The following is a 26,382-nucleotide window of genomic DNA, read 5'->3' on the forward strand; positions in this document are numbered from 1 at the left end:
GCCCAGATCGCACAGAGTCGCAGGGCAAAGAGCATACGCAGAAATGAAAGGTATAGATCCAGTAATTAAAAAAAAGCTAAATAAACAGAAACCGAAATAACCAGAGAGAAAATAACAGTAAACTGCAGATAAACACTGTATACCTCCAGATCTTAAAAATGACGCAGATAGGGCTACCGGAAACCTTTTCGCGTGAAACGAAAGGGGTTCCTCACTGGAACAGATGCTCCGAACACAACAGAGCAGTCCTCTCGGCCCGAAAGCAGTCAGAAACAGTAGATCTAGGAAACGACAGCCGCATGCAGTTCTACCGGCTTCAGATTTGGATCACCAATGGACGCGGCCCTCAAATAGCTCTGATACCATGTAGGAATTTACAGGGTAAGTTCCTCAGAAAGAACACCAAAAGGACACCGCTCACAACCAGATCTCAAATCAATACACCAGTATTTTTGACGTGGTTAAAACCCTCAAAGAGGGAAATAGTCCACGGCCTGAGCCAACGTGGCCACTTCAGGCAATTTATTAATCAAAGAATGAAAATTTACATAAGCTTTCTCTCATAGACGGATTACCCGAACAATGACCCTCCATGCGCTTTAAATAGAACTCATGGACCAATCGGGTGTCAAGCCACGGATCAAGTGTCGGTAATACCGAGGAGAGAGTGAACCGTCGGATCACTACATATCGTGACCGTCGGATTGTAAGTTACAAAATGTACAACGGTAAAGAAACACACTTTACCTAACTCTATACCTAACTCTATACTAAACCAAGTTGAACTTAACTATTTCCTATGTGTCGGAATATCCTAACAAAGCTTTCCCTAGTGGATACGAAATTGCCTCTAGAGGTTACTGCACTGCCCTGCGTCAACCACACTGTGGTTCACTTTCCTCTCTGCAAATGCACTCACCGGATCTGGAATCCTTCCTCTAGCTCACTATCTTTGCCCCTCTCTCACTGCTTCGATCTCACTGGCTCTCTCTCTCTTTGGCAACTGACTGTTGCTACTCTAGAAATCGATCTGCTTATGAAATTGTACCTCTTAAGTGTCTTCTCTAAGTGCCCATCGACTTCTTCTTATAATCCTTTGTTGGGACTCCAACGACCAAGATTAAATCTTAATCGATGGCTAGGATTAACTTGAATTCAATCCATGTGAGTTTCTATATTGTTGATTTTTGTGTAGCTTGGGAGGTACTCCAAGCCCTAGTGTTCAAGGGTTGGAGGTCAAAGCGTCACAAGTAGGCTTGTGAGCTTGGAACCCAAGCCTGGGGTTTTGCACCCAATCGTGTTTGGGGCAATTCCAGAGGCACATTTCTACATGTGATGGCATGAGATGATAGAGGGTGGAAAGGGGAATCCAACGCTTCAAAAATCGTCGAATTTCAAATTGTAGAAGTGGAGAAATGAATTTTTGAAGGTGACAATTAATTATTGGTTTTCAAGTCATGTAGGCTTGATGTAAAAATTAACCAATAGATGTGTCTCTTCATCAATTCATTGGAGCCCCACATTTGGCTATAAATAGGGGTGTATTGGAGTTGTTTTATAATCCATTTTGTGCAACATCTTCTCAAGAGAAGGAGCTTTGAAAGTTCCCTAGCACCAACAAGGAGAGGCCCTAGATAGCGTGGTTGAGGTCCGAAATTTTGTGATGGAGGTCGAGTGAGCTGCAGGAGAAGCGGACTATCTTTGGGTTGAAAAGAGGGCCAAGACTGTTGTTTTAAAGGTTGAGTACCCTTGTTGTTGGGCCGAGTTGCTAAGGGTCAAAACGTTGTGTGTTGGAGTGTGTTTGGGCACTAAAAAGGGGGACTATCTCACAGTTTTAGGGTTGTTGTGCTAGGCTGCAGGTGATAGAAGATAGTTGGGCTTCTTTGTGGGTTGTCAAGGGTTAACTAGTGTTAAGTTTAGGTATGTTCTATGCTAGAGAAATTTATTTAAATTTTCACAGTTAGCATTCACATCAGCATTACGATAAACTGCAGATAGAACATAAATATAAAACACAGAAGACAAGCCAAGGCAAGAGGACACAAGATATGGCGCGAGCCAGGGACAAACCCCACAATGTTAACCCTTTGATCAAATCTTCTTTTATCTTCAAAGTTCAGCAGAGAGAGAGATAGTACATTTACAACAGAAGTCAACACTTTGACTTATCTAGATCTAGCATAGATCATTTCGTATAACGATGAGATCAGTTGAAGACATTCTGCTTCAACTGATTCTCAAGGTGACTCCTTCACCTATCATCGTGCTGCATTTGGTCTTATAGTTGCACCACTGCATACTACCTCATGCGGCTGTCCATGTCCATGATCTTATCCATCATAACGCTGCTCAAACTAATGTGCATCATCATCATGCTGCTACCCCTGCTAATGTATCATTGTGCTGCCCATGCACATGATCTCATAGTGTTGCCCATCATTCTACTGCCCATGCTCCATGAATTCATTGTACAGCCCATCCACTATATATCATGTTGCTGCCCAAGACTGCGTTATATATATGTGTCCAACGTATATATATAACTTATGTACTATAGCGTATATTGTCCAGCGATTACTGCCCATCGTATGTACAGTCTAGCATATATATAAAGACCATACATATCAAGACCACATACATATTAAGACCCTATATACAACTGGAGCAAGATCATACATATCGAGAACCTGTTATATAACGTTGATGCCATACATCTTTGTATCAGTTTTCACACCAGAGCAATATCATATACCATCACAGTATTGTGATCATATGCCATTATAACTAGGGATATCATGCGAATGCCATACCACATTAGAGAGACGAATGCGAGACCATATACCAAAGCGAAATACCTCTGCGGCCTCAGCGAATATACATAAGAGACATTTGTGAGTATATATAAGAGTCTTTGGCATCCTCTACGTGAATATAGATAACCTCTGCGATGTGTACATGACCTCTGCGTGTATATATATAACCTCTGCGATGTGTACATGACTGTCCAGCGAATGTATATAACCATAACTGCAATGTATGACATGACTGCCCAGCGTATGGTTGCACAGCGTATACATAACTCCAGCTACACCTCAGGACTGTGGAATTATGACTGCGGTTGACTGTGTCCTTTTATTACTGCGTCCACCATTTATCTTACAGCATGTAAGTTCCTTAAGAACAACGCATATATATATATATATATATATTGTGCTCCATAATATTTCTACAGCGAAGCATATATATATTGCGTTCCCAGTGTATGGCTGCGTGTCATCATTATCTGCGTGTAAGATACTGTATGAACTGCGCTTTGACAACAACGTATATAATCCTTTATGAACAGCGTATATGATCCTCTATATAAAGGCATCCATTAACTGCGTTTAGGGCTGCTTAGAATAGCGTATAAGTTCATGACTGCGTTCTTCGTTAGGGCATCATACTAGGCCAGCATAATCTAGTGTGAATCTCCTTCTCCAAAAACCCAAGACGTGGAGAGGAGATCACTTCAAGTGAGTTGCCAAATGAATTCAAATCCTCCTTTATTTATACTAAAAACGTAGAGGTTGAATAGACACGTCGGCTGGGCTTCTAGAGCCTACATAAGAGCTTGTCGGCTTGATAATAATTACATAAACAAAATAAATTCATATCTCCATAAATACTTATCAAAATCGGATGATCTTTGGATCAATCCTACACCTCTCGACGAGAGGGATCCAATAAAAATATCAGCTGCCATAAATAAACTGACCCACATGGAGTTTGGCCCTAGTTGCCAATTTAACACTCCCTCTCAACTAGGGGGAACTCCATCTGTTGATCCATATGTCTGACTGTACTATCTCTGCCATCAGTGCCCTGCACTGCTCTGCCCATCTTTGCTCAGCTCTGTTGGCTCTGCTCTACTCTGCTCAGCTCTGCTGGCTTTGCTTTGCTCTACTCAACTCTGCTGGCTCTGCTAGCTCTGCTCTGCTCAGCTCTGTTGGCTCTGCTAGCTCTGCTCTGCTTTGCTCAGCTCTGTTGGCTCTGCTCTGCTCTGTTGGCTCTGCTAGCTCTGCTCTGTTCAGCTCTGCTCAGTGCTGCTGGTTCTGCTAGCTCTACTCTGCTCAGCTCTGTTGAACTATGAGGAAGAAGAATTGATCGAGAATGTCTCATACCATTCTCCACTGACCCGAAGTCAGACTTAGAGTGCGTAACACTGGTCCCAGACCAGTCTCAACCGACCCGAAGTCAGCGTCATATTATGTACAACTCTCACTGGTCCCAGACCAGTCCTGCACTGACACGAAATCAGTCTCGGAGTATGTACCACTGGTCCTAGACCAGTCTCAGCTGACCCGAAGTCAGCGTCATAGTATGTACAACTCCTACCACTGGTCCCAGACCAGTATCATTGATCCTAGATCAATGGAGTACATCCTAGCGTAGGGAGTACGGTAGATACAACGATGCATCCATCGGTACTACTATGGTCCCTAACTTCATTTCCCTGCTCATTGATCAGATGAGAGGTACTTCCCATGAGTCCCAGACTGCATGGGTAGGATGCCTCGACAGGAGAACTTAATCAATCCTGTCCTCACAGGAGAACACATCAATCTTGATACAATCGCCATGGAGAACACATCAATCCAAGCCGTCATGGAGAACACATCAATCCAGGCCTCACAGGAGAACACATCAATCCTGCTACACAGGAGAGCAAATCATCCTGTTCCACAAGAGAGCGAATCATCTTGTCCCACAAGAGAGCGAATCATCTTGTTCCAGTGCGCACCACCAGGGGAGGGTGAGTCACCTTGTGGTCGTATGTTGCTCCAGTAGAACTGTAAGCCCCCCAGAGCTCCCAGAGCTCAATGTATGCAACATGCAAAACCCTTTTACAAAGGTCTCTCGACGACTCCAAGTCATTCGGGAAAATCACAAATTTGATCTTTCCTCAAGGCTCTGTCCTGTACATCATCTCAGTGCGATGGAGCTTCCTTGATCATCGACTTACCATATCCCAGATAAGGCAGTATTTGATGTCTATCTGTTGGAGCAATTGTCAAATACGGGATTCCTCAATAATCGAATCCCATCTCTGGTTGTCACAAAGAATCACAGTGGTATTCATCATGTGTACAAACAGCTCATTGAAGAGCTTCAACAACTAGACTGCCTCACAGAAGGCCATACTATCAGCAATGTATTCTACCTTGGTGGTGCTTAGAGTCACCGACTTCTGCTTCCTGCTCATCCAGTATATCAAGGCAGATTTCAAAGAGAAACAACACTGAGAAGTGCTCTAGAGATCCTCCATACTGCCTGCCCACTCATCATTCGAATAATCATGTGGTTTCATATTTCTGGCAGTGTATCTCAATCCATGAGAGATTTTGTCCTGAATATATCTCGAAATATTCTAGGCACCAATCCAGTGAGGCTCAACCAAATATGAGCTCACCATGCTAACTGCAAAACATATGTCTAGACGAAAGTTCACCAAGAACATCGACACGAATGAGTTTTAGAAACACAGAGGCATTTCCCAAATCAAGTCCGACATCACTACTATATAACCTTTGAAAGTTAAGATCCTCGAGGTAGTCACAGGCTAGGAGTTTATCTTCCCATATTTAGAATCCAACTCCCTCTGTCTTCTACAAATGAGAGGGTCTGCACTCGTCAGACATAGGTGCCAGTATGAGAGGTGTATCATCCACAACCTTCAAGTAATGGTTTGGATTGATTTCACTCCTATTGAATCTCAGCTGCATTAGATAGCTATCAATCCTCTCATACTACGCCCGAGGTGTTTTGCTTCAAGCCATAGAGGGCTTTCTTCCACCTGTATATATGAGATTCCCTGATCATGATTCTCAAACTTCTCGGGTTGTTCCAAATCTGTGGACCTGCTGCATGAGGGCAATGGTCCCCTTATAATATTTTCCTTCGGTACATTTCAGACATGTACCTTCATGCTTCCTTTTGAATTTAGGCATCCAAGTCACCATCTGACTCACAGACCTCCGGTGCTGAGTTAAAGGACATGGTCCCCAGTGGACTTCCTGTAACTTGATACAACCCTAAACTCAAAAACATCTTTGAAAGATCTATTTTCAAACACGTACCTTTCCATTGATAAGTGCCATCCTGTAACCTTTCACTTCCATTTCTGAGATGGACATCAGGTTCTTCTTGCGATCAAGTACATAAAAGAGATTCAGGGGTTCCTTGCTTTTGTGGAAGAGTCGACCATTTCCTTGATGACCTGCATTACTAGTCATTCCTTTTGATCATTGAAGATGTCCCAGGAATGATTGTTATCTTCATCAAGAGATGTGTCTCTGCCATTCGGACACTCCTTCGTATAAAGGCAAAACCTATTTCAACAAGGCATCTGCATTTTCTTCCACCCTTAGATCTGAACTTCCCAATGAAGTGATCTTAAGATGGACCATTAGAATCTTCCGCTGTGCCATTCTGATAACATTTTCTGCTTTGACTTCACCCTAGGTGAATTATGAGGAACCCATTGATCCTTCTGTCTTGTCCCAACTGTCTTCGGTGATTGCTCTTTCACTCTTGCTTGGGCATTGTCTTCACCTCAGCTCTGATACCATGTTAAGGTTAGGTATGTTCTATGCTAGAGCAATTTATTTAAATTTTCACAGTTAGCAATCACATCAACATTACGATAAACTGCAGATAGAACATAAATATAAAACACAGAAGACAAGCCAAGGCAAGAGGACACAAGATATGGCGCGAGCCAGGGACAAACCCCACAATGTGTGGGGAAACCCTTTGATCAAATCTTCTTTTATCTTCAAAGTTTAGCAGAGAGAGAGATAATACATTTACAACAGAAGTCAACACTTTGACTTATCTAGATCTATCATAGATCATTTCGTATAACGATGAGATCAGTTGAAGACATTCTGCTTCATCTTATTCTCAAGGTGACTCCTTCACCTATCATCATGCTGCATTTGGTCTTATAGTTGCACCACTACATACTACCTCATGCGTCTGTCCATGTCCATGATCTTATCCATCATAACGCTGCTCAAACTAATGTGCATCATCATCATGCTGCTACCCCTGCTAATGTATCATTGTGCTGCCCATGCACATGATCTCATAGTGCTGCCCATCATGCTACTGCCCATGCTCCATGAATTCATTGTACAACCCATCCACTATATATCATGTTGCTGCCCAAGACTACGTTATATATATGTGTCCAACGTATATATATAACTTATGTACTATAGCGTATATTGTCCAGCAATTACTGCCCATCGTATGTACAGTCTAGCAAATATATAAAGACCATACATATCAAGACCACATACATATTAAGACCCTATATACAACTGGAGCAAGATCATACATATCGAGAACCTGTTATATAACGTTGATGCCATACATCTTTGTATCAGTTTTCACACCAGAGCAATATCATATACCATCACAGTATTGTGATCATATGCCATTATAACTAGGGATATCATGCGAATGCCATACCACATTAGAGAGACGAATGCGAGACCATATACCAAAGCGAAAAACCTCTGCGGCCTCAGCGAATATACATAAGAGACATCTGTGAGTATATATAAGAGTCTTTGGCATCCTCTACGTGAATATAGATAACCTCTGCGATGTGTACAGGACCTCTGCGTGTATATATATAACCTCTGCGATGTGTACAGGACTGTCCAGCGAATGTATATAACCATAACTGCAATGTATGACATGACTGCCCAGCGTATGATTGCACAGCGTATACATAACTCCAGCTACACCTCAGGACTGTGGAATTATGACTGCGGTTGACTGTGTCCTTTTATTACTGCGTCCACCATTTATCTTACAGCGTGTAAGTTCCTTAAGAACAACGCATATATATACATATATATATATATATATATATATATATATATATATATATATATATATATTGTGCTCCATAATATTTCTACAGCGAAGCATATATATATATTGCGTTCCCAGTGTATGGCTGCGTGTCATCATTATCTACGTGTAAGATACTGTATGAACTGCGCTTTGACAACAACGTATATAATCCTTTATGAACAGCGTATATGATCCTCTATATAAAGGCATCCACTAACTGCGTTTAGGGCTGCTTAGAACAGCGTATACGTTCATGACTGCGTTCTTCGTTAGGGCATCATACTAGGCCAGCGTAATCTAGTGTGAATCTCCTTCTCCAAAAACCCAAGACGTGGAGAGGAGATCACTTCAAGTGAGTTTCCAAATGACTTCAAATCCTCCTTTATTTATACTAAAAACGTAGAGGTTGAATAGACATGTCAGTTGGGCTTCTAGAGCCTACATAAGAGCTGGTCGGCTTGATAATAATTACATAAACAAGATAAATTCATATCTCCATAAATACTTATCAGAATCGGATGATCTTTGGATCAATCCTACACCTCTCGACGAGAGGGATCCAATAAAAATATCAGCTGCCATAAATAAATTGACCCACATGGAGTTTGGCCCTAGTTGCCAATTTAACAACTAGTGCCCTAAGCATGCAACGTGGGTGAGGAGGAGACCTTTGCGGGTATGTTGCTGCCCTTAAAGGGCTTGTTTGGGGATTGTCTAAAGGGTTTAGGGCTGCAGCACGTGCCCTAACTAGGGTTGCCATAAACGCATAAGCAAACACCATTACAACATTGTTTTGGAGGGGTGTTGGGTCCTTGATTTTTGGACCAGAGTGTGGATTAGTTGAGGCGCTGCTTGTAGGAGGCCTTAAACTGTTTGGAGGAGTCCACGTGGATTGTTGGGAGGCATACCAAGCAACCAAGGTGACAACAGGCACATCAGATTGGAAGGCAAGAGGACAACAACAAGGAGTGTTGCAGATGTTCCCTTGGATGATGAGTTGATGGTGTCTTAGGTGAAGGACATATTGATGAGCCTAGATTTGTGCAATGGCTTTTCTATTGCAGAGCAAAGGGCAAATTGGTGGAGCTGTGGGCTGCCATGTGTAAGGGTATCCTAGGTGTGGGGATGCCCTAACTAGGTGCAGATGCTAGAGTGTGGACTTGATCTCTCGTGGACTGTTGAAGGGTAGCGTGAGAGAAGAGCAAGTGTGGATGAGATTGGGCAGTTATGGTTTGCTGGAGGATAGCGTGATAGTGTCCAAGTTGGAGCCTAGTGAGAAAACACCTTGATGGACAAGAGTAGTTTCTATAGTGGCAGTTGTTGAGCTCAAGGGTTGACGAACTAGAGGAGTAGTTGTGGATCTCGAGACTTGTGTGTGGGGAAGGACTTATACAGTAGAATATGGGAAATCCTCCTAGCACGTGTTCATTGTGGGAGATGGACATCTTGTAGTGATAGGTGGAAACCCTCTATTGTCTATGTTGGTCTTCATCGGAGCAACGCCGAAAGACCATAGTGGGTTGAAGTCCTTGAGTCGCTAAGGAACAGCAGTGGACAAATTGAGATTTGTTCACAAGTGGAGCTGTGAACAACTCAACAAAAGTCTCGATGTGTTGAAGTGTTGATGGACAAACGATCAACTAGAGAGCAGATTGGATAGCCAAGATTTGGTGGCCAAATGGACTTGGAGCATTGATAGAGACAGGAGCTACAGATCAGGAGCCGAAGGACCGGGCAGGTACAGGGTACGATCGAGAGGAGCTTAGAGAGCATGCTACAACCAGATGGTCAAAGTATCTTGTTTTGTATCTTGTGCTAGTGGATGATTGAGGACCATTATCCTTGGTACGAGAGCCCTAGACTGTTGCATTATATGAGTTGGATTAATATAATGAAATTGGGTTGAAAAATTAAAAAGGTTGTCTATATTATGTGCATGTGTGATTCATTGCTATTTTATTCCACTGTGCAAAGTAGTTTATGGTTGAGATTCTTGGTTTGGTAGCGTCAGTGATTTTAAGACTCTAACCTAGACCCAAGGTCGTGGAAATTCAACATGGTATCAGAGCGTATCTGAGCTACTTTGAGGGACAATGAATCAGAGCTACTTAATTGTTGATACTTAATGTTTTAGTTTGTGAAATCTAGGGTTTGTAACAAAACCCTAGTAAAGATTGATATTCTAGGACATGATGATATTATTTTTTATTATTAATATGATTTAGTTTTATTGATAAAATCTAGGGTTTGCAACAAACCCTAGTAGAGTCTAACATGTAATTCTAAAACCATATTGTTGAAATTGCAGATGTATAGTACTATGATTGGATTGTTATTTGATTGAATTGTTCATATCTAAGACTTTGTGTCTCAAGATGGAGTCTAGGGTTTATGACAAAATCCTAGTAAGATGTTGAAGTCTAGTATGTAAAAGGATGTAAACCTTTGTTGATTATGAACCTAACTATGTTTAGGTATCTGATGTCTAAAGTTTGAATGTTTTGATGATACAATATAGTTAACTTCATGCTTTTATATATTTGTATTTGGTTGTACTTGCTATTAAATTTTTGTAGGTACATAATCTTCAATATGTTCAAGATGTTCATAATGATGAACATGATGAAGGAAGCTATAAGAATGATGATAATCAAAGTTGACCTTGATGCCATGAGAAAGAAATGAAGCCTTGAAAGGATAAAGTTACTTTGATATTATAAAAGAAGGAAGTTGTTGATCTTCCTAAGTTGAGAGGGAGGGCATATAATGACAATCATAATGAATACCTTGAAGAAAGAATGAAACTATAGATGGATGTTCGTGAAAAAGACTTGAGAAGTATTGAGGTTGTATTTGGTGCTACTAAAGAAGTGAAAGAAGTAGAAAACTTCCAACAAATAGTAGTTGGATGATATAAGTAGCATCAAGATGATTCAAGACCCCAAAGGTTTGTGTTTACTTCTATATATACTTGAAATTTTATTACTGATTCGGGTTGTGATTGTGCAGGATCTCTCTGTAAAAAGATTAAACATTCGAGGCATGCTTGGAGTAGTGGACATATATCTGATTTAGTTGAAAAGGAGAGATGAAACATCTTGTGCTAACAAGATGCTTGGGAGGACATTTAGGCGGCCTATGTGTCGATGTCTAGATCCTGAAGTAGGGAGGGTGGCATTGGTCATGGAGCTCTGACCGTGGATATGCACCTAGATCCTCGGTTTGGTTTTAGAGCCTAAAAGCTTGAGGTACCTAAAGTGGCTAAAGCTTGAGTACACCTTAGTCCCACCCAATTAGAGTACCCTGGTCAAGTATCTAATCTATAGCACTGTGTGTGCTATGAAATTTTCACAGAGTATGTCAGTTTGAGATCTTCCATGTACCTTTCTATATATGTAATTATGAATACTTCTCTAGTTAAGAGGGACTGTTGAAAAATGTAACTAGTGCCGGTCTTCATAATTGTATTTGAGTCATGATGTAATGTATTTGTCAAAAGAAAGAAAAAGGAATTTGTATTATAAAAGAAATTGACTTATTAAAGTAAGGGTTTCATGCTTGGGTCAATGTTTTTAGGTCAAAGTCTCCATTGTAGGCTTCTAGGTTTATGTCAAGTGTCCTTGTCCGTATCATCATGTAAAAGACCCTTCTTGGGCTTTGTCAATCAAGAAAAAAAATTATTTTTATGTAAAATAGGTCATTTAGGTCTCCTCCACCAAGTCGGCCTCAACCTGGACAAGTCGCCTAATTAGGGAGGCAAAATATACTATAAAAGGACAACAACTCGACTCATTTGGAGCACATCCACAACAAGTTCGATCTGCAGTTGTTGGAGGCAAAAAAGGGTGTGAAATTCAAGGAAGATGAAGGAAACCCTAGCGAAGGAGAAGGAATTCTTTGTCAAGCAAAAGAAGTCGAATTTTTTCTCTCCTTATCTCACACGTGCGAATTTGTTGGGTTGATGGAAGGGACAAAATTGCAGTACTATTGTTAGGCCAAAATTCTAGATTGTTGTTGTGCCGAAATTTTGGATTGTTGTTGGGTTGTAACTGCTACACTAGAAGATACTACTGAAGTTTGTTGAATCCTGTTGGAAGGCTGACTTGGTAGAGGAGGAAGGTCTTTTGGTCAAGTCTAACTTCTTGCTCTATCTCAATTTGATTAGTGGAAGAGTTTGACTGGGTTTTCCCTCAAAGAGAGGTTTTAGCCCTGGCTGAGCTCTTAAATCTAGTGTAGTTGATCTTCATGTTTTGATTTGATGATTTGTTTATGAAAAGAAGATAAAAGAAGAACATAAAGAAGATAATAAGAATACAAGAATAACACAAGTAATTATCAACATAAGAAAATCTTTCTGCCTTTCTTATATTCTAACAGGATGTGAGAAGCCTACAACCAATTTTTCAAAATATTCTAAGTAGTCTATAGGGTATAATTTCTAGTAGGGCTTATAGGCAGTCAGAGAGCCACTTGTGCTTCTTTGAAGGGCTTCTACATCATCTGGATTCGTACCAAACCATTTCTAGGTTTTTTTGGGTTTTGGGACAGGAATTTAGAGCTAAAGTTTCAGAGCATTTCAGGCAATATTTTGAGTAGAACTTCCATTTCCATTCATCCATCTTGTAGCATATTATTTCTAAGTAGTGCGCAGATCATTCTGGGGGTACTTCCACATTTGGGATTGAGCTATCTTTTTGGGTTTTGCTCAGCTTGCATAGCAAGCCCAAGTTCTATCATTTCAGCCCATTATATGTACTCTTTCATCATAATATTAATAAAATGGCTCAAATTGTGTTGCTAGACATTTTGGTTTTTAATTGTTGTGTATGAGTTTCAGTTTATTTGTTGTTCCTAGTTCATTGCATGGTATTTGTTGTTAATTTCCATTTAGGAACATTACATACTATGATATACAATCTTAAAAGAAAAAGTTGTTTGATTATGTTAAGACCCTTTTAGCTTGCACTAACACATTGTCTCATAATGTCAAGGATACAATGACTTTCATAATTTAGAAGAATACAAAATTAACATTGTAAATTTTAAAAAGGAACCATACACAAGAACAATGAGTTCTCTACAATTGTACAATTTTTTAAGGAAATTCCATCATTTAGGCATTCAACACCTACACTAACAAGAACATGTTATGAATGAAATATTCATAAAAAAAATTAATTAAATAATAATATTAATAATAAATTAATTAATTAATGGCCCATTACTTATGAAAGGGCAAAAAGTCAAAAGGTATGACCACTCACCTTCGTGGCCAGTGAATGCCTATATAGGCACACCACCACGAAGGATTGTAACTCACCATTCAATTTTATCAATAATACAAATTACCTATTACTCTTACAAATACATTCTACATATACAATTACCTTCTTATGCACTGGTTTTCTTCACAACAGTGGTATCAGAGTTGTTTGTTCTTGGTATAGAGCTACACAACTCATGTTCATTCCGATCACAATTCCGTTGTTGTGGTTCGATTTCTCTATCATCCTCTATCTACCCATCTCCGCTGCCATGAGCCACAAGCTTTGTTTCTCATTCATCCAACCTTCCACCGCTTTTTTTCTTCCCACGCTGCTCTCACAAGTTTTTGTAGCATCGGATGTGTTCTAGCCTTGAAATTTTGTGGATGGCTAGAATATAGGAGATCTCCAAATCCCAAAAATCGTTTCTGGAAATTCTGCCTAGAAATGACTTAACTAGATTATTAGCCAGCTTTTAAATATTTTCTAAGTCTAAACTTAGGGAATATAGTTAATTAATCATAATTAATTAATTCAAGGTGTGAATGATTTAGAAACTCACGCGGATCGACTTCAAGTTAATACTAGCCATCGATTAAGATTTAATCTTGGTAATTGGAGTCCCAACAGAGGATTATAAGAAGTCGATGGGCACTTCGAGAAGATACTTGAGCAATTCAATTTCATGAGCAGATCAATTTCTTGAGCAACAGCGGTCAGTTGCCGAGAGAGAGCCTGTGAGATGGAAGCAGTGAGAGAGGGGCAAGGACAGTGAAGCCGAAGGAAGGATTCCAGTTCCGGTGAGTGCATTTCCAGAGAGGCAAGTGAGCCACAGTGAGGCTGACGCAGAGCAACGCAGTAGCCTCTAGAGGCACTTTTGAATCTATTGGGGAAAAGTAGAATTCTAGTGCCAGAAGCTGGGCAGAGGTTCCGGAGGCCAGGAGAGACATTTTCCCAGACAGCAGCAGACTAGACAACTTGAGGAGAAGTTGGTTCGATCTAAGTGTAGAAGTGACTGAGTTAGGGTGACGCAATAGCTGTGCAAAGCCAGTTTGGATGACTCAATTTGAGCTGAGGTCAGAGCTCGGATTTGCCTGTGGATTAAGGAAAATTCCTCACTAGATTTTTCTTGCCAGTTATTCTTTGTAGGTTCTCCAATTTCGGCATCCAGTTTTAGTTAGATTATTTCACTGCTACTTAATAATAAAACCCTCAGCTACCGCACGGTTTTCCCAAGTTGGATTTTTCTGAGGACATTTGTCCAAAAATCACTGTGTTATTTTATGTGTGCGCTAGCATTTCTTCCAGTGTTTATCTTCCGCAGTTTTATTAATTGTAGTGTGAGTTATTTAGTGTTTGCTATAGGAAACAATAAATATATTGTTAAATTTAATTAACAATTAGGAGAATAATTTCCAGATGTTGTAATAGAATTCTGGTTATGGAATTTTCACATGGTATCAGAGTGTATTTGATCATCTAGAGAGCTCAGTAGTGAAGACAGAAGGAGTTTCGTTATTCAGTGTGGGCAGCAGATCGAAAACGCAAAAGCAACGCAGTCACTTTGCTGAGAGGTCGATTTTCTTGAGGAGATTCGATTTTTCTGAGTGAGGAACAAAAAAAATCGACCTCTCCAAATCGAGGGATTCGAGAGGCAGAGAGAGCAACCTAATATTTTCGCAAAGTAAATCTCTAGTTGGACGCAATAGTTTTGCAGTAGTTTGCTAGAGCAGAGCTAGCATTGGGTGGAAGGAAGAAGAGCACATACTAAGTGAAAATTTTCCTCAAGGAACTTCTAGCCTCAAGAAGTTTTATTTCCCTTGCAAATCAGTAGTCGTTGTGAGCATAGTTTCTCACTCCAGAAGGGCGTGTGAATAGCCTAGCAGTAGCTGAGTAAAAGGGAAGAGGAGATTTTCGACATTTTTTGAGATGACCACTGCTGGACTTCGTGATCAGGATAGGTTGGATAATGCTTCCAACTATGTCATCTGGAAGGGAAGGATATCCTTCCTTCTGGATGAATATAGCCTGAAGCCATATATTGATGCAGTGATAGCAATGCCCCAGGATGCAGATCAGCTAAAGGAGTTCAGAAAGGAGATGGCATGGGCGAAGAGGTTGATCTTAGACGATGTCTGAGATCACATTGTTTCACACATAGCTGGCAAAGGTACTGCTAGAGAGATGTGGGAGACTCTCTCCATGCTATACCAGGGCACTTCCAAGTAGCAGAAGATGTACTTAGAAGAGAAGCTGAGATGCATCAGGATGCAGAAGGGAGAAGGCATAGACCCCTTCCTCACTGGGATTCAGGAAGTTTGAGACCAGTTGTCAGTTGTTGGGGCAGCACCTCAACCCACAAAGCTAGTGCAATTGGCACTAAACAGTGTCTCTGAGGAGTGGCAGGTATTCGTCCAAAGTATTTTGGGTAGAGATACCTTGCCAAGTTGGGACAGGATGTGGGCCGATTTGCAACAAGAGGATTTGAGGTGAGCTCTTTTAAAGAGCTCTATCAGTGGCAATGACAGCAGACAGAAACAAGTGAAGGAGGAGAATGTGGCCCTCGCATCGAAGGGTCCCAGTTAGGGACAGGGGGAGTAGCGGAAGAAGAAGAAGGAGTTGTCAAAGGCCAAGTGCTTTAGGTGTGGCGAGTTTGGCCACTATAGTACCTAGTGTCCTCTCAGTAAGGACAGCTCATGCCGAGATTGATAAGCTATCCTCCAGGTTGGAGGAAGACTTTGCTATGATCACTGACATACCTGTAGGAGCGAGTTGGGGTGATTTGGAGTTGTAGCCTTGGAGCGCTACAAATGGGCATGATCCTTGAGGAGTCCACCTCATTGATCAATACCTTTCTACGGGAGCCCACAATATACAGTCACAGGATAGATCAATTACAGTTGATTCAGTCAGATGCCAGAGTGATAATTGCAGAGACTAGTAGAGGTCAAATGTTGGGGAGCACAGTGCAAAGTCAGCAGCAATGCAAATTATTCAGTGATAGTGCAGATGCTAGTAGTCGTTAGGGACTTGGGAGACAGATGCATCATACTGATCATAGTTGATTCAGTATTTAGGATGCTTCTTAGTTGCAGTTGTTGCAGTTGCAGCAACAACAAATGAGAGGGAGTTGCAATGCAGATGTAGTGTTGGTAGTAGTTCAACAGGGTCAGTAGTAGCACATATGCAGCGTATATCAGAGTTGCGTAGTAGTTGGTGGGCAGCAACAACAAGACATCAGCAGCGTGACAGGGGATCATGCGAAGACAGGGTGCTGCTACAGGATGTGCAGTAGAGCACTAGAACACATTCCTTGCTAAGAGGGAGTGTTAGTTTTTGTGGCATCAGATGCGTTCTAGCCTTGAAATTTTGTGGTGAGGCTAGAATAGAGATCTCCAAAACATAGAAATCGTTTCTGGAAATTCTGCCTAGAAATGATTTAATTAGATTCTTAGTCAGTTTTTAAATATTTCCTAAGTCTAAATTTAGGGAATATGGTTAATTAATCAAAATTAATTAAGTCAAGGCGTGAATGATCTAGAATCTCACACAGATCGGCTTCAAGTTAATGCTAGCCATCGATTAAGATTTAATCTTGGTCGTTGGAGCCCCAACAGAGGATTATAAGAAGAATTCGATGGGCACTTGGAGAAGACACTTGAGCAGATTGATTTCATGAGCATATCAATTTCTTGAGTAGCAGTAACCAATTGTCGAAGAGAGAGCTAGTGAGATTGAAGCAGTGAGAGAGGGGCAGGGATAGTGAAGCCGGAGGAAGGATTCCAGTTTCGGTGAGTGCATTTGCAGAGAGGCAAGTGAGCCACAGTGAGGCTGATGCAAAGCAACACATTAGCCTCTAGAGGCAATTTCGAATCTACTAGGGGAAAGCAGAGTTTCAATGCTAGAAGTTGGGCAGAGGTTCCGAAGGCCAGGAGAGACATTTTTTCAGACAACAACAAACCAAACAGCTTGAGGAGAAGTTGGTTCGAGCCGAGTGCAAAAGTGATTGCGCTAGGGTGGTGTAATAGCTGTGCAGAGCCACTTTGGACAGCTCAATTTGAGTTGAGGTCAAAGCCTAGATTTGCATGTGGAGTGAGGAAATTTCCTCACTAGATTTTTCTTGCCAGTTTTTCTCTGTAGGATTGCTAGTTTCAGCATCCAGTTGTACTCATATTATTTCATTGCTACTTAATAATAAAACCCTCAATTGCTGCACCGATTTTCTCAAGTTTGGTTTTTCTTGGGACATTTGTCCAAAAATAACTGTGTTATTTTATGTGTGTGTGCTAGCATTTCTTCCAGCGTTTATCTTCCGCAATTTTATTTGTGTAGATTGCGATGTGAGTTATTCATTATTTGTTGTAGGCAACAGTAAATAAATTGTTAAATTTAATTAACAATTAGGAGAATAATTTCCAGTTGTTTTAATAGGATTCCGATTGTGGAATTTTCACATCACTAACAGTGACCAACCATTACTCCCGTTGTTCCTGTTGTCATCAACCCACTGTCCGCTTCCATATCTTCTTCCTCACGTCCACTATGTATCGACCATCAATTCTGCCTTTTACCACCGTTCAAACAAGCTCACACCCGTTGCGTCCATCCCTTGTAACGACACTGTCACTGGTTACCAGACCGCACCACACAAATAGTTGCATTTCTCCGCTGACACCTCTGTCCTCTGCCCACGCATTGTACCCACCTGTTTCAACAAAGCCATCGTTCGTTGATCCTCGTTAAACCTTCACCCGACGAGCTACTATGTTAGACCATTTGAGACGCCCAACAAAACCTGACAAGACGTGCCCATTGGAATTGGCTTGTGCCTTCTGGAATTACGATTTAATTGTTATAGGTTTGGAACACATAAATAAATCAAAATATATACTATATAGTAAAGTTTAATATAGTAATTGATTTATTTAAATAAATAAATAAATAAAAAACAAAATTATTATTATTTAATTAAAAAAATATTATTATTATTATTTAATTGAAAAAAAAATTGGGTCTATTAGGAAAAAGAAGAACAAAATGGTAAGTAGCAATGACAATGCAAATTCAATAAAATTTCAAGAGGAACTCAATAAAATGCGCCAACACCTTGATAATGTCGAAAAGAAGCAGGATGAATTTGGAAAAGGCCAAGATAAAATAATTAGTACCCAAGACCAATGGAAAATCATATAAAAAAATAGAGAACATGATAAGCCAATTAATGGGAGGAGTCAATCCACCTTTTAATCCCTTAATAACACAACTGTCACCAAGACTCCAGGAGGCAAAGTTTTTCCAAGTCACGAATTTCCGTCGATGCACGAAGTCCCACAAATATCGCATATACAGTTCCGAGGAAGTCAGTACTATACAAAGTTTCCCGAAAGAGACTACCAAAAAATTAAAAGGGAATTACCTAAGTACGATGGTAAGGACCATAGAGGCGCCATTGTGTGGGTAAATAAAATGGATGTCATTTTCGGGGCAAACCCACCAATAGGAGAACAAGAGAAGATCATGACCGCATCCAATAACCTGGAAGTTGAAGCATATGATTGGTTCCTATGGTGGTCCAACAGATGTGAGGCTCATTTGTTCAATTGGAAATTTTTTGTGGATGCCCTGCTCAAAAGGTTCCATGACGAAGAAGAAGACAATGTTTATGAAAAATTCATTCACCTCAAACAAAAAGGATCTGTAAGCGAATACACCCACAAGTGGGAAGTATTAGCTATAAGACAAAGGGGTTCTCTGACGAAGAACTACTAAAAATGTATAGATGTGGGCTTAAAGAGTATATTCGAGTAGAATTAAAACTTCATAAACCCAAAACCATTGAAGAAGCTAGATATGTAGCAATAATTATTGAGAAAAAACCTATGTTTAGAATGTCATCATTCCAGGAAGATGAAGGCCAGCAACAATACTTTGGTAGAAAATAAACCAACAAATGTAGTTATTGTGGAGACAAGTGGACTTCAGGACACATATGCCTTAATAAGAAGTTATATACTTACGAAGTTGAGAAGGAATCAAACACTTCAAGTAATGAGTAAGAAAAAAAAAAGATAAAAAAGAAAAATAATTGTCGCAAATGTGGAGAAAACTAGATGCCAGGACATAAATGTGAAGACGCATCCCTGTGCTACTATAAAATAGTAGATGGGAAGCAAGTTGAAGTATAGGAATGTGATGAAGAAATCGTTGTCACACACAGTGAAGATTTAGAGTCTAAGGATCCATCATTGGCTGCAATTTCATGTGACTGGAAAAACCATGATGAAAATAGTAACTCTCCCAAAGATCAAGAACAATAAGCAACTGCAAAATACATTCCAACACATCTTCGAAAGAAGAGAAACCAATCTCCAAGAAGGAACATTAATCTTACTACCCCACCAACAAACATGAGGAGATTATGCTCAAAGGACTCATAAGAGGCAGGAATGTAAATATACTTGTAGATTCTGGTAGTAATCACGATTTTATGAACATTGATCTTGCTAAACAACTTAATATTTGTATATGCCCAATCAAAAACCTAACCATGTCTGTCACTACTGGGCAAAGGTTCAAGGAAATAGGAGAATGTCTTAAGGCTTCAATCCAAATACAAGAACTAGAGCTACAAACAGATTTATTTGACCTACCACTCAAAGAAATGGATGTAGTTCTAGGTGCAGAATGGTTAATACAACTAGGAAGTTGTACTACAAACTTTGAAGAACAATTCATGGAGTTTAATTGACAAGAACAACATTCTAAATTATATGGTGTTAAATCCACCAGCGTCAAGGAAGGTACAAATATTCATGAAGATTTCTCCAATCAATACAAAGATGTCGCCCCAAAGAAACATGTTCAATTAGAGGAACCTTTTCTGGTTTTGATTTGAGGACAAAGCATCTCAAAAGGGGGTGGCAATGTTATGAATAAAATATTCATAAAAAAAACATTAATTAAATAATAATATTTAAATAATAATGTTAATAATAAATTTATTAACTAATGGCCCATTAATTATGAAAGGGCAAAAAGTCAAAAGGTGTGACCACTCACCTTCGTGGCCAGTCAATGCCTATATAGGCACACCACCACGAAGGATTGTAACTCACCATTCAATTTTATCAATAATACAAATTTACCTATTACTCTGACAAATACTTTCTACACATACAATTACCTTATTATGCACTGGTTTTCTTCACATTAGAACACATGCATAATATTTTGCATGAATAATAACATACCGCAGCTAAAACAACTCAAAATCTAATTTAATTTCCTACATTTCATCTTTTTACGTCATATTCAAATTTGTTGTGAAAGTAACTCGGATCACTCCTCCAAGTTAATGAATTGTTGTTATTCCACGTTTTCACCCACCATAGATGCATCTACAAGGCGATTAAGCTGGATAGTTTAGATATGCATTAGCATCAAATGGAGATATAAAATAGCAATTCCATCACATGGACTTGCATTAAATTGATCAAAGAATTATCGTTTAGATAAGTAATGATAAATAGGTCTATATTCTACAACTTTAGAGGTCTAGATAAGGATTTGAGATAGAATGCAACTGGCATTATTTTCTCATGTGTGATTGTTTATATAAAGTGCACTCTTGGTGAAAGCCACTAGGCACTTCCCCTGATTTCAAGGATGGCACCTAGCATAAACCAGCTGGTTGCAATTTTGGCAATAAGTGAAACTCACAATACTTACAGAGTCAGCCAAGCCAGCAACTTGATCCCACAACCTCCTGCTTGTAATTTGCAGCACTCAACCACTCAAGCTTACCCACTGGACTTGGTGATAACATTTAATTGTATACCTTCTTGTTTTTCTTTTTCCTCAAGGGATTGGAATTGGAATTTTTGACTTTTCTGATGTGGATTTAAGGAATTCAACATGTTCTCTCCTCATTGAATTCTTCTTTATAGATCCTCTCGATGAGAACGATTTCAAACAAAACCTTTAATCACTCTTGCTGGAGTTTTTCTCATCCAATTTATGACTGTTGCGAAGTAAAATGGTAGATATCTAAACAGTTTAAATTTTCAAAGCTCTATTTCTTGGAAGGGCTTGGCACACATGCTAATATGTTCTCTTGTCAATTTTCAGGAAAGCCAAACTTTGGAGCCATTGAAATTGACTGGGATGCAAATCCAGTAGCTATCAAAATAGAAGTGAGGGATGTACATGGAGAACCTGTAACAAATACACACATTTTACTTTCAGAGTTACAAACTGGTTTGATAAAGAAAACAAATCTGACAGCTGGAGAAACCAGACAACACTGTTCTCTTGAAGTAGATCTTCCATGGCTTATAAGGCACCGGTTGGCTCTTAGTTTCTACACAATGATTTTGGGTATTTCTTGTGTCACTCCAGCTTTATTGTTCAGAACCTAATAATATTATATATGAATTATAATGTTGATTTCTGCAATAATTTTTTCTGTAGAAAGGAAGAAATTTAAAATTTTCTGATGTCTTTTGCTTTCTGTTGTTATTTTTCAGTAATTTTCACTCTGGTATTGGTACTGGTACTGCTTTTGGCAATAGCAGTCCAGAAATTACGTATTCAAAAACTCAAGGTTGAATAACTAGCTTAAGCCTTAAACCATTGCCATGATGAAATAAATCAACATTCTCAAAGGGTGCAGTGCCCATGCATATCAGAGCCTGCTCAAGGATAAGCATAAGCAAGAGATTTAATCTCTTTGACAAAACATCTTACTGAGCTTGATATTAGGAGGAACATATGATTGCACTCCTTTATGACAAACCACTGCATGCATGGAAATATATCTCTGAATATATTGAAAAGGGAACCATGGATAACACATCCAAGTAGCACTGTATCTTCAGAATGTAAAGTGCATCTATCAAGATTAAAAATAATTGTTTCGAAGGAAGGAAGCATTCAGAAATTGTGCAGAGTTAAATTTTGAGTACAGTACTTAAATCCAATTGTATATTTATTTCTTTACCTGAAGCTGTTTATTGATTATGAAAGCGTATAGTACTTGGTTTGGAAATTTGTGTTTCCTTCCTCCATTATACCACTCTATAGAATGACTTGTTTACAGATTGATAATGGGAAATGTGGCAGAGAATGATTAGGTGCAATCACGTCAATGAAATGGGTGACATGGAAGCTTTAAGATATCATGGAAAACTATTTTTTCCTTTATGGATTTGCTGATAATAACTCCGTTCTGTTAGACCATATCAAGGAGGAACTTCTAAGCTCTTTACATTTTTAGATCAATATTCCAGGATATCAAGTTTTAGTTGTTCAAGTTGGTTGGTCGATGTTAGATTATGTTGAGATAGTGGTTAATTTATTTGCATGATTTTGTTTCAGTTTCTTGATCAATGCTCTTTTTCTGTTGTAGTCGATCTTGGATTATGTTGAGATGGTGGCTAATTTATTTGCATAATTTATGTTTCACTTTATTGATCAATACTTTGTTTTCCTTTTCTGTACTCTCCCCGCAATTTTTGTTTGAGATACAATTCTTATGTAGCACCTTACCTTTGTTTTATCTTTTACCATCCTTTTGTTCAGTTAGGTCTCTTGCTTGACCTTCTAGTGGTTGTAATAGCAGTTGCACGCAAACGTAATAGTTTTAGTTACTTTCAAAGTAGTGGAAGAAACATATTTCATAAATATATTACTCACCTAATTGCAGAGGAAATTACACAAACATTCCATTATGCTATTGTTAATTTTTTTTAGGGCTGCATTGTTCTCTCTTTTGATAATTGCATTTCTTCATTAACGCATTAAGTTCACCCCCTAACATTATTCAGGTTTACATCATTATTTAGCAACATATGCAACTATGTAGAAAAGACAATATCATCATCATCAATGCAGCAGAACATAAAGGAACAATAGAAAAAAAGAATTCACACATAGAGACACCAAGATTGGTCAGAGACCAGGGCAAAGGCCACTATGGGGAAAACCTTTTCAAATTTTTCTTCTTATTAAATCATCATCAAATGAGTCAACAAAAGAGAGTACAATGATCCATATCTTCATTTATGCAACTATTCAACAAAACAACTACAACATCCATGGAATGAATCCAACAATGCTTATACTCAAAACCCTGATCCTGATTTGGAAACCTGGAATGAACTATCACTGTCTGCGGTCAACTATCGAACACTGCGGTCATAGAGCGAAATCTTCGGAAGATTGAGATTTCATCTCTTAGGTCCCAGTTGCATAGAGGAGGTGTCATGCAAGCGAATATAGCTTCCCAGTCATTCCCTTAAGCCTAGCATGCGAACGACTGGGGTCAGATCTGGACAACCCTAACTCCAAATCACATGGATGGAGAGTTGTTCGTGCGACTGGAAGGCTCCAGTTGCATGGATGAGATTTTGTGCAAGCAACTATGGTTGAATCCTTCCTTTGTTGTGCTTGTGATTGAGGCCCAAAACCTTAAATCAGAGATGCGAGCTTCAGACCCTACAATTTCAACTAAGAGCAAACTTGATCCTCTGCGGACAAACCTTAGACCTGTGCAAGCCAAAAACAAAGATAGAAGAGTGTCTCATGATCGTGTCCAAATGAGGTAGAGGTCACTTGTATTTATAGCCTTCTAAGGGTGTCCACTTTGCTTTAGGGCCGACCTTGACAAATGTGCGCATGTGTGTTTTTCTTCATAATTACACTTTCCCTTATCCGATTGAGTAATCTTTAGGTCGATTTTGGTCATCTCGAAAGAGGAATTCAATGCAATCATTATCTCCGTCAAGTGAGTTGTCCAACTTGGAATTTTACGCGATTGCATATTTTTAACACTCCCTCTCAACTAGGGAGATTTCCACTTGCATCATGTCACATGTATGATGTCATCAAATCATATCCAATATCAAGTATCTCATCATCTCAATTCATATCTTGCTCATTCCTGCTTGACTCTTGATTGTCCCTACTCATATGCTGAACATTCTCGAATCTAAAAGAAGAAGAATTTGTATCGAAGGGAGCTCAATCTACCACCCTCTGTCCATCAGGTTACTACTCAAAATCTCTATTAGCGGGCCACTATTTGGAATCTCTGCCAGTGGGCTACTACTCAGAATCTCTGTCAGCAGGCTACTACCTGGAATCTCTATCAGCGGGTTACTACCTAGAATCTCTGCTAGTGGGCTACTACCTGGAATATTTGTGAGCGAGCTACTACCTGGAATCTCTGTCAGCGGGTTACTACCTAGAATCTCTGCCAGCTAGCTACTACCTAAAATCTTGGCGGGGAGTTAGATCTATGACTCGCATCATTATCGGAGAGCATATCATCAAGCATATCTCAACTTGGAATCATATCAGGGAGCATATCTCAACCTGAAATTTCATGGGGGACCTACTACTACGACCCCATATCGAGCAATAAGTGATGTAGAGAAGCTACTACTCAACCCATCCTATTTCCTATCGATCTTCCCAACAATGATCCTCAAGAGTCATGTGGTATAACACCTACATCATAATCTGAGCTTGGAAGAGATACCCGACCTACCAAGAGGTAAGGATCACACACCTGCTAGCCCCCTCAACCCGTTGGCCAAACAGGGAGGGACAATCCCAACAAGCCTTTCTTGTGGGTATGATGCCAACTAGGGTATACTCTGCAAAGACCAAGATAAGGTGAGCTACTACTCCAACCTTATGGGTAACATATTGTCCAGAGTTCCTTCAACCCTAGGAGCCCTTTATCTCAATTCCACACCCTGTGAGTTAAAACAGGGGAGGAAGAGTTGTCTCAGTGTCCTCGATCAGTCATGCTCTATGTATATTAAAAACATGTCATCATACTCATATCTGGTAACTGTTATCAACCACGCTGGTGGGGGTTGGGCCATGTCAACCGTTCAACCCGGAGTAACTATTTCAAACCAGATTTTAATTGGAAGTTAGCCCTTCCAATTGAAAGATGGTTTGAAATAGTTACATTGGGTTGAAGGGTTAACACAACCCACCCCCACCAACCCAATTGATAACAATAACCATCATGTATCAATACCAGTTGTCTCATGTTCAGACAGGACATCAAATCAAATATCATATTAGAACAAAAAATATATATATCACAAAAAGGATACCATAGTTATCCTCCCTCTCAAGGAAGTGCCAACTTCAAGCCTGACCTTGCCTCGTACAACAACACTGCCTCAATATATGAAGGTAACTTAGTCCCAACTATATGCGGGATTCTATGTCAATCAGCTCGCACTCTTTGTCATCATAATGTATCCATGTCATATCTAGATCTTGCTCGGACGACTCTCTAAGGAGCTTCTTCATCCTGCCTCACAACTAGCCATGCTAGCAACATCGTACTCAACCTCGGTCGTGCTACAGACCTCTCATCCAAAATATCATTTAAGATCTCATACTAAGGCAACATCCAAATGTGCTAACCTCATCAATAACGATCCTAATCATCATCAATAAATCTAAGTACTCACATATTGTAGAATGAATATCTCATATCAAAAAATTGATCTTCCCATGCAAGTATTTCAAAGGATGCCAGGCTAAAACTCAATGTATATGAAGTGGCTCAATCACAACTTCACTCAAGTTTCATGCACATCATATATATATATATATATATATATATATATATATATATATATGGACAAGTGTTCAAAACATAACATCAATCTTTCAATCGATTCGTCATGCCATGATTAATTATTTCGAGCTTCAGAAGCCATCTCCCTCTTACTTTGATCATCGAAGGCTCATTTCCTGTCAAGAGTAGACCATTAGCATATAAAACCAAATTCAAAATCAAAATCATACCTTGAAACACTTCAGAAGTAGAGGTTTGGATCAACACATCTTGTTGGCTTCACTAGATAATTGTCAATGCAGACATATTTGGATTGGGGAGCTTGCTTTACACCAAGCTTTCTGCAAACATAACACTTTACGAAAGCAATATGCTTGGTCTTACATGAATCGTTGTTGTTAGATCAAAACTAATATCAAACTCATCAACATCATTTGTATCAAATTTTTTAGACTAGGTGACAGGGAGAACTCTTATCAAGTCATGACTTCATCTATTATCATGCCAACAAGTTGTCATTTTTCAAACAATATCAATACAAATTTTATCAAGTCACCATCATGATCATATTATAAGTCACTAGATGCAAATGCATACACC

At 39.5% G+C, this 26,382-nt stretch overlaps 1 protein-coding gene across 3 annotated transcripts in view; it reads left to right on the forward strand.

Moving 5' to 3' along the window:
- The window catches only part of LOC149155597 (Calcineurin-like metallo-phosphoesterase superfamily protein), a 521,819-nt gene extending 499,504 nt beyond the window's left edge, over positions 1 to 22,315 (forward strand). For 2 of the 3 annotated variants that reach the window (XM_089445784.1, XM_089445783.1), the window contains 2 exons: positions 21,303 to 21,551; positions 21,701 to 22,315. In XM_089445784.1, coding sequence (XP_089301910.1) covers positions 21,303 to 21,551; positions 21,701 to 21,786 — 335 coding nt within the window. In that variant the 3' untranslated portion in view covers positions 21,787 to 22,315. Of the gene's footprint in view, positions 1 to 21,302; positions 21,552 to 21,700 lie in introns of those variants that run through there. The other variant, XM_089445785.1, reaches the window with a different exon arrangement.
- Positions 22,316 to 26,382: the final 4,067 nt, after the last annotated feature.

This window comes from Pinus tabuliformis, chromosome 9, assembly GCF_031772625.1.
Source record: "Pinus tabuliformis cultivar Carrire ecotype Pingquan chromosome 9, CPIR1, whole genome shotgun sequence".
Taxonomy (NCBI): domain Eukaryota; kingdom Viridiplantae; phylum Streptophyta; class Pinopsida; order Pinales; family Pinaceae; genus Pinus; species Pinus tabuliformis.